Source organism: Encephalitozoon hellem, chromosome IX (genome assembly GCF_000277815.2).
Source record: "Encephalitozoon hellem ATCC 50504 chromosome IX, complete sequence".
Taxonomy (NCBI): Eukaryota; Fungi; Microsporidia; family Unikaryonidae; genus Encephalitozoon; species Encephalitozoon hellem.
Window position 1 is genome coordinate 53,591 of NW_004057898.1, and position 13,036 is coordinate 66,626.

The 13,036-nt window shown below is 38.9% G+C and overlaps 10 protein-coding genes across 10 annotated transcripts; 5 read left to right on the plus strand and 5 right to left on the minus strand.

Moving 5' to 3' along the window:
• Positions 1 to 99: 99 nt before the first annotated feature.
• EHEL_091960 (structural maintenance of chromosomes protein) lies at positions 100 to 3,150 on the plus strand (the record flags this gene model as incomplete). Its single annotated transcript, XM_003888020.1, has 1 exon — positions 100 to 3,150. The coding sequence occupies one exon, from the start codon at positions 100 to 102 to the stop codon at positions 3,148 to 3,150; it is 3,051 nt and encodes a 1,016-aa protein (XP_003888069.1).
• A 56-nt stretch (positions 3,151 to 3,206) lies between these two features.
• On the plus strand, positions 3,207 to 3,512 carry EHEL_091970 (uncharacterized protein; the record flags this gene model as incomplete). The annotated part of the gene is made up of 1 exon (XM_003888021.1): positions 3,207 to 3,512. The coding sequence occupies one exon, from the start codon at positions 3,207 to 3,209 to the stop codon at positions 3,510 to 3,512; it is 306 nt and encodes a 101-aa protein (XP_003888070.1).
• A 52-nt stretch (positions 3,513 to 3,564) lies between these two features.
• Positions 3,565 to 4,887, plus strand: EHEL_091980 (uncharacterized protein; the record flags this gene model as incomplete). The annotated part of the gene is made up of 1 exon (XM_003888022.1): positions 3,565 to 4,887. The coding sequence occupies one exon, from the start codon at positions 3,565 to 3,567 to the stop codon at positions 4,885 to 4,887; it is 1,323 nt and encodes a 440-aa protein (XP_003888071.1).
• A 14-nt stretch (positions 4,888 to 4,901) lies between these two features.
• EHEL_091990 (uncharacterized protein) lies at positions 4,902 to 5,543 on the minus strand (the record flags this gene model as incomplete). The annotated part of the gene is made up of 1 exon (XM_003888023.1): positions 4,902 to 5,543. The coding sequence occupies one exon, from the start codon at positions 5,541 to 5,543 to the stop codon at positions 4,902 to 4,904; it is 642 nt and encodes a 213-aa protein (XP_003888072.1).
• A 108-nt stretch (positions 5,544 to 5,651) lies between these two features.
• On the minus strand, positions 5,652 to 6,191 carry EHEL_092000 (membrane traffic protein; the record flags this gene model as incomplete). The annotated part of the gene is made up of 1 exon (XM_003888024.1): positions 5,652 to 6,191. The coding sequence occupies one exon, from the start codon at positions 6,189 to 6,191 to the stop codon at positions 5,652 to 5,654; it is 540 nt and encodes a 179-aa protein (XP_003888073.1).
• An 88-nt stretch (positions 6,192 to 6,279) lies between these two features.
• On the plus strand, positions 6,280 to 6,732 carry EHEL_092010 (deoxycytidylate deaminase; the record flags this gene model as incomplete). The annotated part of the gene is made up of 1 exon (XM_003888025.1): positions 6,280 to 6,732. One exon carries the CDS (start codon positions 6,280 to 6,282, stop codon positions 6,730 to 6,732), a length of 453 nt encoding a protein of 150 aa, XP_003888074.1.
• Positions 6,733 to 6,752: 20 nt separating this feature from the next.
• Positions 6,753 to 10,010, minus strand: EHEL_092020 (myosin heavy chain; the record flags this gene model as incomplete). Its single annotated transcript, XM_003888026.1, has 1 exon — positions 6,753 to 10,010. One exon carries the CDS (start codon positions 10,008 to 10,010, stop codon positions 6,753 to 6,755), a length of 3,258 nt encoding a protein of 1,085 aa, XP_003888075.1.
• Positions 10,011 to 10,185: 175 nt separating this feature from the next.
• EHEL_092030 (uncharacterized protein) lies at positions 10,186 to 10,779 on the minus strand (the record flags this gene model as incomplete). Its single annotated transcript, XM_003888027.1, has 1 exon — positions 10,186 to 10,779. The coding sequence occupies one exon, from the start codon at positions 10,777 to 10,779 to the stop codon at positions 10,186 to 10,188; it is 594 nt and encodes a 197-aa protein (XP_003888076.1).
• A 166-nt stretch (positions 10,780 to 10,945) lies between these two features.
• On the plus strand, positions 10,946 to 11,689 carry EHEL_092040 (uncharacterized protein; the record flags this gene model as incomplete). Its single annotated transcript, XM_003888028.1, has 1 exon — positions 10,946 to 11,689. One exon carries the CDS (start codon positions 10,946 to 10,948, stop codon positions 11,687 to 11,689), a length of 744 nt encoding a protein of 247 aa, XP_003888077.1.
• Positions 11,690 to 11,735: 46 nt separating this feature from the next.
• Positions 11,736 to 12,761, minus strand: EHEL_092050 (uncharacterized protein; the record flags this gene model as incomplete). The annotated part of the gene is made up of 1 exon (XM_003888029.1): positions 11,736 to 12,761. One exon carries the CDS (start codon positions 12,759 to 12,761, stop codon positions 11,736 to 11,738), a length of 1,026 nt encoding a protein of 341 aa, XP_003888078.1.
• Positions 12,762 to 13,036: the final 275 nt, after the last annotated feature.

Genomic DNA, 13,036 nt, shown 5'->3' on the forward strand with positions numbered 1-13,036 from the left:
AATAGATTGTTGTAAGATTAAATTGTATAGAGAAATGTTCTTTTGGTTTTAAGGGAATACAATCCGTTTAGATTATTGGAAACGATCCCCTTAGGTTTAATGCACATCAAGCAGATAAGGCTGAAAAACTTCAAAAGCTTTAAGGATGAGACATTGATACCATTATCAGAGGGTGTTAACATTGTTGTTGGACGAAATGGGAGTGGGAAAAGCAGTATTGTATCTGCAATCCGTTTTGTATTGTGCGGAGAGAAGTATAGCTGCGAGTCAAGAATGGAGCTTATCCACGAAGGGATTAGGGCCAGTGAGGAGGAGGCAAGTGTTGAGATTGTATTTCACGATGAGACAAGGGAGTTTGAGGAGAAGGGGCTTAGTGTCAGAAGAGTTGTGGGAATCAAAAGAGATGAGTACATGCTAGATGGAAAGGTTATGTCGAAAGAGGAAATTGCGGGATTACTCCAAAGCCGTGGGTTCACGACAGATAGTCCATACTTTATTGTTTTACAAGAAGAGGTATCTGAGTTTGCAATTCTTAGTGACAAAAAAAGATACGAATTGATGAAAGATGTTGCAGGAGTGTCTGGATATGAAAGAGATAGGGAGAATAGCATGTCTATGCTTGAGGAGACGAGGATAGGCGAAAACAAAATTGAGCTATTATTGGATAAGATTGAAGAAAAGCTAAGAGGATTCGAAAACGACAAGAGGGAGGCGGAATTATGTTTGGAGTTAAAGAAGGAGAAGAGAAGGCTTGAGTATGGATATATTGAGAGGGAGGTTGGAGAGATTAACAAGGAAATCTCGAGTATTGAGAGCCTTGTATCTAATGACCTTGAGGAAAGTTCTGAGGAACATGAGGACTATGGATGTGAGATTAGGGAAATAGAGAATAGGCTAGTAGGCCTTATTAGTAGGAGAAAGGAGCTGTATGCTGATGAGAAGTATAAGGAAAAGGAATGTGAGATTGAAGAGGAGATGAGAAAGATTGAAAAGAAAAGAAGCGATTTTTGTGAGATTGAAAAAACTGAGAAGAGGAATCTGATGAATCTTAGAAGGGACGAGAAGGAGAACTTTGTGAAGTCAGGGTACATAAAATATCTGGTGGGGTTTCTCGAGACTTTAGGCAATAGAGAGGTGAGGCCTGAGGAAATAGAGGCAGCTAGAGAGGCTTTGAAGCAAAAAATAGAAAGACTAAAAGCTTTTGATGGACCTGAGAGTTCTAAGGCAGTGAAGGCTGAGGAAAGGAAGAATCTTGAGGAGCTCATTGAAAAGAGAAAGTATCTATGGAGGGAGGAAAGAAGACTTAAACTTTCTGAAGAGTCAATAGCAGAAGTCATTAAGTCGCAGGAAGATAGACTTATTGTGATGGGTAATGGTGGGGTAGATGCATATAGGCAGATAAAGTGCGAAAAGGGGGTTCTGGGATATGTATATGACTTGATAAGTGTTCCCAATGAGTTAGCAAGTGCCTTCGAGGCGGTTGTGGGAAATGCCCTATTCAATATAGTTGTTGAGAATGAGGAAGTAGCATCGAATGTATTAAGAAAGATGAAGGATTTAAGATCAAGAATAACTTTCATGCCGCTCAATAGAATTAAGTATAAGGAGGAGGACGAGGTGAAGGATCCAAATGTTATTTCGTTGACATCGCAGTTGAAATGCAATCATAAATATAAGGCTCTTCTTGGATACATTACAAGAAGCTTCTATCTTTGCCCGGACTTGAAGCAGGCACTTTACTCATCCAAGAAGTATGGGATTAATGTTGTTACGCTTTCCGGAGAAATAGTGACCAGAGAAGGGCCTATAACCGGCGGATACGAAAGAAGAAACATGGCATTCCAGGAATACAAGAAGATTTGCAAGGAAGCGAGAAGAATGAAAGGAGAAATTGCCCGAATACAGCATGACCTCAGGAAGATAAGCGGAGAAATTGAAGAGGCAAGGATGTATAGGGAGGAATCTGGAGATGGATCCAGGTACCATGAGAGCCTGAAATCTGGCGTCTTATTTCTCCAAGAAAAGATAGAAATACTAGAGAAGATTATCAAGGATGGGCTTGATAGAGACAAGATTAGTGGAAGACTCCGAAGATTAAGAGAAGAGGAAAAGGATTCACTGCTCAAAAGCATATGGATCGCTGGAGAAATCAAGAAAGTTGATATGAGAATAAAGGAAGCCAGAATTGAGATAAAGAGGGTGAATGACAGTATGGGACACCTTAAGGAAGAATTGGAAAAGTCTAAGATGTATAAAGAGGCAATTGAAATTGACAAGAAGATCTTAGAATTAAAAGATAGGAGAAGGGTTGCTAAGGAAATGATGTTCAACGAGGACAACATGGGGCTATTTGCAAGGCCCAAGAAGATAAATATTGAAATGGAAAAGCTGATGAGGAGAAAACACATGCTGATAAACAAAAGAAACGAATTGTGTGAGAAGATAGGCGTCTCTGATTTCAAGAATTTAGAAAGGCTATTTCCTGACAAGGGGAAAGAAGAAATAATGGAGGAGATAGCTAGGATCAACGAAAGGATCCGAGGGCTTTCGCTAGTTAACAGAACCGCAGTATCTCAATGGGAAAGCTATATAGGGCAGAAAGATTCTATGAGGAAAAAGTTAGAAGATATGAAGTACGACAAGAAGTGTATACTTGATTTTATGGCGGAGTTAGACTCTAGAAAGGAAGACACTATGAAAAAAGCTATAGAAATAGTAAAGGAAGGGTTTTCAGAGTTCTATTCAAGGCTTACGAATGGAGGCACAGCAGAGCTTTACTCGTACGAGTCCGGTATAGGCGTTAGAGTAGGGGAAGGCACTAGTACAAATCTGCTCAGTGGGGGACAGAAGGCTTTAGTGGCATTATGCCTGATATTTAGTATGCAAAAAGTAAGTCCATCGCCTTTATATGTACTTGATGAAATTGATGCTAACTTAGATTCGCAAAGTAGGGAAAGGGTTTCTGCGTTGATAAGGGAAATGAGCATGACATGCAAAAATCAGTTTATAGTAACAACTTTTAGAAAGGAGCTACTAAATTGCGGAGATAAGTATCTCAATGTCGAGTTCCAGGAAAAAAGAAGTAATGTCAGGGAGATTGATGTGGTAGCAGCCCATAAATTTCTTGAAGAAGGGCTGGGCGAAAGATAAGAGGGAGACGCTGCTATCAGGGCTTATACTTTCTTGAAAAACTCACCCCCTCTTTGATGGGAGAAAGCGAAGAGTTTGTTTCTCCGCTTGACCTGGCAAAAAGGTTAAGATCCAATATGTACGACCCTTCTGAAGCGCTTCTGTCTATACAGTGTCTAAGCAAGCCCTTTTCCATAAATAAGGATCAGGTCAGGGCAGTAAGAAGGCTTTCAAAATTTCTTTTCTGCCTTACCTTGGACAGGGATGTGCTTGTGTCCCTAGTGTTCAATCATGAGACAATTGATACATTCATGAACTTTAGCAAGATAACTATGCACAGGATGTATGATGGAATTTATTATAATGTTGATATCGAACTGTGAGTAGCTAATAATAAACATTTGAGATGTTTTTTTACCAAAACGTTCTGCCCTAATGCTGAAAGAGCTGATTGATGAGGACGATTTTTGTAAAAAGCTGAGGATGTCTAAAGAGGCAAATACTAAGGCCGGGTTCTATTCGCTTTTTTATATTTTACTACACGATCCATCTCTACAAGTATTGGAAAGTCTTCTTTCTAATTACACACTGCAAGATGTCGTAAACGGTCTTAAGCATCTTATTAAGTTCAAGTTTGATAGGCTGACTAAAGATGCCTATGCAAACATACTCTTTGTAGTCCGAATGATGTTAGACTATGAAGAGAACATAGATACGCTAATTATAAATCTTTTACGGCATCACTTGGTCGAGGAGGTGTATTCTATGTACAAAGATAAATCAAGGTATTTCAGCAATCATCCAAACAGTCTAATGTTCTTGATGTTTTTCTGTGCACAAAGCAATTCAAAAAGAGATGCTTTTGAGGATTCCAACTTCACCACACGGGATTTTTTATTCACAACTGTAAGAGAGATGATTACAAATCCACACTTTGATGAATATAAAAAGAAGAGGGCAAAGAAGATGTCGAAAAGTGCGAGCCCAGAATATCCTGACTTTCCATTTGCTTCATATTTTTCCTCGAAGCAACTTCTTCAGACACTGCTCACGCCTACACCTTTAAACATCCTGTCTTCTCAGCTTTCTGTGGAGCTCGAAATGAATATTATGTTTATCTTAGAACACGAGCAAAACTTCAAGTTCCATCTGGGTCTCCTCTTCAGAAACTATATAAGAAACGAGGACGATGCATGCAGAGCCCTCAGGTTTATTGTGAATATTCCATATCCACAGAATATTGCAAGGTTGGCCAATTCGATTTTAGATAAATATCCGTCATCGTATCTTGCGCTGATATATGACATGCTGTTTTGGAATCAAAAGGAGAAGCTGAATGGAAACCTGGTAGAATATCTAAGGGGAAGTAACAACAAAATCACAGCAAAGCTAGATTCTCTACAAGAAGAGTGGGAAGCGTTGAGACTAGCCATGGAGAGTATTAAGAGGAAGCAAGAAAACACAGTGGAGGATGTGATTAGGATGATCCATGGCCTCAACTTTCAAAAATATTTTGGCCTAATCAAAGAAATGGAAAAATGGGGAACACCTATAGTTCCAAGAGAAATGTATGACAGAATCATAGGGGAGTCATCTGAGTGGGACGGATATGCACAAGTCTATTTATGGAAAATAATAGGATTCCAAAAAATTTATCTAGGATTTGATGTTGATACGCCCAGAAGAATAGAGAGTCTAGAGGCACTAGAAGGCTTCGAAATTGTTAGAAATCTTTTGAGCATTAAAAAGAAGCCGTAGGGTTCTCTTCTAAGTTATATGATTGATCTGTTCCCTAGCATCTCGGCCAGGCAGTCTTTGTGCTTCCTGATTTCTACTATATGTTTCTTCAACAAAAGTACATCATCAAACCTTAGGTTTCTTAGGCCGACCAGATATTTTAGCTTTACAATGTTCAATTGCTCATCTAAGAGATCCATCATTGTTTTTATCCTCACTGTAGTCCACTTATTTGCTGTTTCTGCTTGTATCTTCAGCTTTATATTGCTGAGTATAAGTCTCTCTCCACAGCTTAGTTGTGTAGACTTCAAAGAAAAAATCTTTTCAGCTAGATCCCTCAGAGAGCAGTTCTCGGGAATATTAAGAAGCTGAAGGAGTTTGATTTCATCCTCGCTGGGAGGCTCAGAAGGCTTTGTCTCGTTTCCTCTTATTCTTCGCAGCACCTTGGCACATTCAACGGCAATGGAGATCTTAAAGTCTATTGGAGGAGGATGAAGCTTATGAAAGCATCCTTCACACAATAAATCATTAATATCCATCAATTTGTAGCACAAAGAACAGCTCATCGATTTCGATTGTCTGGCGAGATACTCAAAAGTTAAGCTTGTTCGCATAAAACGTTCCTTTGTCTTTGTATCCCTTAAAACCTTAAACGCATTGGTCCAATTGATAATCATGTATTTTTGAAAAAATCCTTTGATCTAAATATACCCGGTATATCTTCAACAGAAAACCTGTTTCAGAAGAGAATCACTATAGCAAGCAAAAGAGATCGCTGAAACATTTTAATCGGTTTTCTTACTGTTTTCAATTACATCCTTTTTGCTGAGTTCGTTTTCAGCAACACTCTTTACAGCGTCAGTGGCCTTTTTTACTGCGTTTTCAATTCCACCCTCCTCTCTGTACCAGCTCTCCGGAATTCGCACCAGTATATTGTCATAGATGATTATTCCCCCTCTGAACTTGAGAGGCCCTGCCCATAGGAGGAAAAAAAACTTTATAGTGTACCATAAGGGGACGAATCCGATGATAGTGTTATAGTAGGCATCTAAAGACGACAAAATCCCGAAAATCATCCAGAACACAATCATGTGCTTTGTCTCCTCCTTTTTTGGATTCACCTGCCTCAATATAACGAGGGTTTCCTGAAGTGGAATGATTATTCCAATAGTAGATGTTACTAGAGGGCCGAGAGATGTTGCCATGATAATTACCAAACAGAGAAAGCTTATTCCAAGTAGAGCATATTCCTTCCTGATGTTCATTCTCTTCTCGATCGCATCCAGAATAGGAATCCTCTCGGCTTGTTTTCGCAAACAATCCATTTTGGGGTCTATTTTCAAACAAACATATAAGGAATTTTGAAGTTTATTACAGGTTTGCATATTATTAGAGACTTTTCAAGGCCTGGTTATGTCCACTCATTCCACGGGGCATGAGTTTTTTATGAATATGGCCTTCGCCGAGGCAGCAAAGGCATTTAATAAGCTAGAAGTTCCTGTGGGATGTGTTGTTGTCAGAGACGGGGCTGTGCTATCCATGTCCCATAACATGACGAATGCTAATAAATCGCCGCTTGATCATGCAGAAATAATTTCTATTAGAGATGTAGACTGCTCGAACAGCATATTCTATGTGACTTGTGAGCCATGCATTATGTGCATGGGAATACTTGGGAGATTGGAAAATGTCGAAGTGTACTACGGATGCAAGAATGAAATCTTTGGAAGCGAAACAATATGTGGTGTTGGGGTAAATAGTACACACCTGCCAGATGACCGATGCTTTAAGATACTTCAGGAGTTTTATACCCGAGAAAATGCATTTGCTCCTGATGAAAAGCGAAAGATCAAAAGGAATCGTTGAGTAAAAAATTTATATATTACTTACCTTATTGACTTCAGAATAGATAACAAGCTTTCTGAAGGCAGGTACCTAGGACATATAAAGGAATGTGGGGATACAGCTGTGTAGGAGGGTAGTGTTACGGTGGGATCTGAAATAAACTTGTCATTTCTATTGTCGTTTCCAAAGAAATACGATGCCTCAGCGTCGAGTTTCGACACAATTTCATTTATCTGGACACAGTTCAAAATAGAGCATTCATCTAAAATCAGATCTGCCGTTGCTCGGGACTCGACAAGATTGATAAGTCTTATTATTGATGTGGTGTGGGACAGATTAAACATTCCCTCCAGATAATTTATGCTTCTGCAAAACTTGTCTATCTCATTTATGTTGTAATTTATCTGGACTCCCCGGTTGAAGGAAAGGAAGTTTTTCTTAACCAGGATCTCGTTGAAGACGGAAACGTTTATGGTTTTGAGAAGATAATTGACAGATTCCATAATATATGTGTCCGGGATGTAATAGTAGGACATCTGGTGATAAAAGTATTCTAGGAGACGTATAAGTTTGGAAATGTGAGGAGGTTTGAATATTTTTTTGAGGTATCCTTCGTTACATTTGAATTTTGATAGCTGCTGGTGTTCTATGACAGCATAGGGAAGGACTTCAAGAAGAGAGCTTCTCTGAAGCTCACAAAGATGTTTGAACAAAACAGATACGAGATTTTTGACCTCGCTTACATTATTGATTCCCTGCCCACGGAGAATGCTTTCGTATTCAATAAGATTGGATAGAATGAAGGAAACCTTATGTATGTTTCTCTCAAACATGTGTAACTTAAGGCTAATCTCATTCATCATACATACTGAGCTTTCTACTATATCCTTCCCAAGCTTATTCACAGCGTAAAATGCAGAATGCGCCAGACTCAAAACCTCAGGTCTAGGTACTTCCTCGTTCGAAAACGTAGGAACAAACTCCAAATACAATTGTACCAGGCAGCTGAGCACATTATAAGAATTGGTAAACGACACACTCATCTGCGAATCGTCGTCGTCCTCTTCTTTTTCTAAAAGAAGCCTTTCAAGATCCTCAACCTTTGCTTTGTATTTCTCGAGCTCCAACTCAACCATATTTTTTTTCTTTAGAGCTTCACTCTGGAACCTGTACTTCAGCTCAAGAGATTTGCAATTCCTACAAGGCGCCTCACAGAATCTTTTGTATTGTTCTATCTTGAGTTCTAGATCTCGTATTATCTCCTTGTAGCTTCTTTGCTCCTCAGTGTCTTCTTTTGAATCTTGGAGTTCTTCAATATCTTCGCCCCCTTCAACTAGGAGCTCCATGGAATTATGATCCGTAAGTGGAACGTCTCCATTCATATCCCTACTCACAAACGTAATGCTTTGCTTTTTATCGGGACCTCGTCCACTCAGATAGCCTCTCAAGGCGTGCTTGATATTTCTAAAACACTCAGCATAAAATAGAAGCCTGCGTGCTTCTAAGATATTTAGGGTCTCGTTGCTCATAAAGTACCTTGTTTTCCCCTTTTTCACATTGACCATATCGAATAACGTAGGCTCAAGAATTTTATAGCGACTTTCAAACTCATCCTTCCTTATTTCCTGTGGGAAACATTGCTTACTTACCCTTATGGTTTCCAAAATTCCACACTCTACAAGCTGTTTTGATACTAATAATCTATCAAATACTTTTGGCTTCTTGTGAGCATTGGGCTTTATACATTTTATATATTTTGCTTGAGTTTCATTTATGGAATGGAGTAACCTATTCATGGAATCTTTGAAATACTTAACTAGATCCTCTTTGCTTTCTTCATCAATGATAAGATCATTCTTGAATATCCTTAGGTTTCCTTTTTCTCTGTTCTTATCTAAAAATGACCTTAGATCGTACTCCACGCTCCCTGCATAGTGGGATACTATTATCCTATCATCCGCCTTAGTCCTGATATTTCCATTCAAATAGTTTTTTATCTTCATGCTTAGGTTTTTAGTATTTCCCCATGCATTAAAGCTCTCCTCACTTATTAGATCCATAAGCCCACAGGGCTTTTCAAAGTCAAGAATACATTGGTTATTGTCAAAGAATTCGACATCATTCCACTCAATGCCTTCCTCCTTGTACATTTCCTGCTTCTCTCTGAAAACCTTCCTAATAAAGTCGCTCTGTATCTTCTCATTTGTCCAGTTTATGCAAAGCTGATCAAGGCCGTTGTTTTCAAAAACCTCAAATCCAAATATATCAAGAACAGAGATAGAAACCTCTCCGCTTCCACTCAGGCAGCTGTTTATGGATGTTGTAATATAGTTGAATATGTTCGAGTAAAGTAACCTGGCCATAGAGTTTCTTATTGTGATGGCTTGCTTCAAAGTGTTGAAGACCTCTATCGTTTCTCCCTTGACTTTTATCGAAAATCTAACAAGTGATTCCTCAAATACGTCTTCTTGGATGTGGTGAAGCTTGCAGAATTCAGTAAAACACTCATTTCTCACAACCTTGAGAATCCCATCACTGCTGAATTGAATAGACCCTAAATATAGAATTCCTAAAAGGCATTTCTCAATCTCTTTTATACAGGTTATTCCTATGCTTTTCATTGCAGAACATGTTGCCTCATATTCTTCAGACAGGCGCATAGTGCTTTCTCTATCTCCTAGTAGATTTGAAGTGTCAATGAAATCGTTCTTCAAGTTAAAGTCCTTAAAGGCGCAAAATTGGTAAAATATATGAAAGTTCTTTTCTCCGGCTTCATGGTGAGTCACCCTGCTCTTTTCGAGGAGATATGTCTCAAACCTAGCTCCGGTTATTTTTCCATCAAACATTAGCTTGATCCTTTTTCCAAACCTCGAACTGTTATCATTGAGAACAGTCTGTGCATTTCCAAATGCTTCCAAAATCGCATTGGCGGCTGCTATGTTTCTCTCGATAGATGCATTGCTTGCTGTTCTTTCTACTAAGTACTTTATAACTAGTTTTGTGTTTTCTGTTTTTCCAGACCCGGACTCCCCGCTAATTACAATGGTTTGATTTCCATGGACAAATAAATCTTGATACGATGCCTCCGCCACATCATAGACATGTACATTGCCAGAATAGTCAGAAGACGGCTGCAAAGTCTTTATGTCATGAGAGTTAATGTTTTCATATGGATTAAGAGCCAGAAATATTAGCCCGGATTTGGTATAAATCCTTCCAGAAGCATACCTCTTCTCCAATATGTTAAGGATAACATCATCATCCAGATCATTCAATTCGCATAGATCATTATTTTCCATCTTGGGATACAGAAGCCTCTTCTTTTGTTCTCCGAAGAACCAATGATTTGTAAGAAGTACGATACGAAGGTCTATACCTCGAACCATTTGGAACCAATAAAACAGAGTCTAACTATAAACCATTTAATGGGTTAGCAACGGTAACAGCAAACAAATCATTTGGAGCTGTACGCATTCAAGGCACCTTGGGTGCATGCTTGACTACTACATTGAGCTTCTTCTCAAAATACAAAAGACTACATAATAAGTCGTCATCATTTTCAAATGCCACAAGAGAGTCCTTGTCCTTTATGTAGAGAGAAAACTCATTATAATGGTCCAGGCTCACAAAGTCCAGACTCTGAGATGGAAGAAAATGACCTCCAATCCTTCTGATCACGTTCTTCTTGAAGTCTGCAAAGCAGGCGTTTCCAAGGGGAACCAGAAACTTCAAATCCGCAAATTCTACAAGTGCCAACCCTACTATATCGTTTTCACTCAAAATGCCTCCAAGTCTTTTGGCTTTGAATATACGGAATATTTTCTTTTTCTCCTCCGGCGTGCATGGTATCTTCATCCATGATCCGTTTTTCAGCCCAAACCTCAGGCCTTCTCTATTTTTCTCAACTCTTAAGATATTTTCGTACAGGATTTCTCCTGCTTTTCTATCCTTATAAAGAATCGTAAATCTATCAGGATAAAAAGACGTGGAGTATTCAAGAGTTTTCGCTCTAAACTTGTATTTACTCTGTATACTTGCCAGCGCAGTGACACTGCTTTCGGAGTTCATCTTCATTTTCTGATCTCAGTTGTTTTCAATAGCAATTGCAAAACTACTGGTTTCAACTTGATCATAAATAAAACAATAAAGCCGGGAGATTGCCCTAGAATATACCGCCAAATATCAAGACTTCCCTCCAACACTAAATATAATCTGAGGGCCCAGGAAGGAGAGAATGGCTAACGAAGTAAAATCGTTTCTTTCATCTCCTATATCTTTAGAGGCGATAGAACCAGTCAAGAAAAGAGCTAAAAGAAAGGAGCGTCCCTCAAAATGTATTTTATCAAAATCAATCTACGAAGAAACCGACCTTTCAAAGCTTACACCTAGGCAGAGAGTGCTTCATCAAAGGTACCAGGAAAGCAAGGATAATGTAACAAGTTTCTTCCTTCTGTCAAACAACATTTCTATACAAAAGCATTCAGATGATAAACCAAAGGAAGATGAAAAGGAGAATGTCTCCAATGGCGAATTCCCTCGGGAAAACACAAATGGGCCAAACTGTAGAGAATACAAGGTTGACGCACAGAATGAAAACAGATTTCTGGTTGTAACTAGCGATCTATATAGCAGCTCATGCGATGGAACCAGGGAAGAATCTATATCGTCCGAAGATGACGGTAAGATAATAGAGGCAATGGATGTAGAGTCTCCATTCGATAACGAACTACATGAAAATGCCATATACAAAGGTTGTCTAATTTGTAAAGAATGCTTTAGAGATGCGGTAAGGATATACTGTACCTTAGAAAAGATAAGTAGCATGCACAAGTGTAGCTATCAAAATTCGATAATTCTCCATAAGTACAAAATACGCCAGAACTTCAAAAAACAGCTATGCTTCAGTGCCATCAGAAAGGAAGAGGTCATGTTTGTAAAAGCGTTGGGGCAGCTTAGATGCTGTAATTCCAAAGCCTAAGAGTCATACATTATTTGGGATTTTCTATAAGGTAAAAACCGCTTGTTTATTTGCCTACTTCTTTTTCTTCAAATTCAATAACACTTTCGATCTCCTGGACTATGGGCCCAGAGTCTTCTAATCGTGCAACCCTTGTTATCTCAAGATTCTTTTCATATCTGTCCGAAAAGTTGTCGAATAGCTGGTCTCTAATCGGGCAAAACATAGATATTAGGAGCATATCAAGTATCAGCCTGGCTCCAAAGCTTAGACTTTGCTCGATCTGATAATGCAAGTCAGTCATCTCAAACGGGATTGCAACCGTGTTTATGGTATAGGTAAGAAACCCATGAAGCATAAGGCAGAAACTTAGCAGGTTTGTGCTGTCAAGAGACTTGTACTCAGATAGAAAGCTATGTTTCGTTCGGAGTATTAAAAGCAATGCCACGGAAAGGTATACTTCACTCCCGAGGAGAAACGACTCTAAAAAAACTGCTGTCTTTTCCCCCATCAGCCTTGATCTGCTATAGTAGTAATACAGAAGAGCAGGTACCCTTAGGATCGCATACATCTTAGCAAATGTGACAACGGATGTATTGAACATCGACCTTGCTACAAAGGTCCTCGTTCCAGCCGAACTAGTTTTAAATATGTCAAAGGATCTATCGCCTCCATTGAATACTGAATATGCACAAGGCCCCCATAATCCGATCAGCAAAAACACAGAGGACATCCTCAAAATCCTCGAACCAATAAGTGAAATGTTCAGAAGATACGCCAAGTCAACCTTGATGCCCTTGTATATTATCGGATAACTTTCATTAAGCCCTCCAACAAGCTCTATACTTGGTTTGTCTATCTCGAGTTTGGTACTAAGATACGCTATTATGCATATGCAAGTGCTAGAAAAAAATATAGATGTCAATGAGAAAATGGATCCAAGGCTTCTTAGCTTTCCCCTGAATATGTTGTAGCTGGGAATGGTGCTTCTGGTGGATCTCCAGATAGCAAACATTAGAAGTAACAATGAAAACACAGCCTCGTTTGTGTAAGAAAGAATCTTGGAATTGTATAAAAGATCGCTGTCTTCCATTTATTTACACCAACTATCTGGCTTTATAATCTAAGTGTTTCAAAGCTAAAACTGTGTATTAAATATCGAGGTAGGTCGTATTATTATGTTTTTTTGTGAAACATACACCATGGATAAGAAGGCCTGAATAATTCCTAATCGCTTGTATCTTTTCCTTATAACACCCAAGTATGCCCTGCTACAAACATGTAGGCGAATAACTCAGGAAGCTGACTGTTCTTAAAGTCAAAAATAATAATTGCTGTCGATCACATTTTCTTCTGGAAATTCATTAA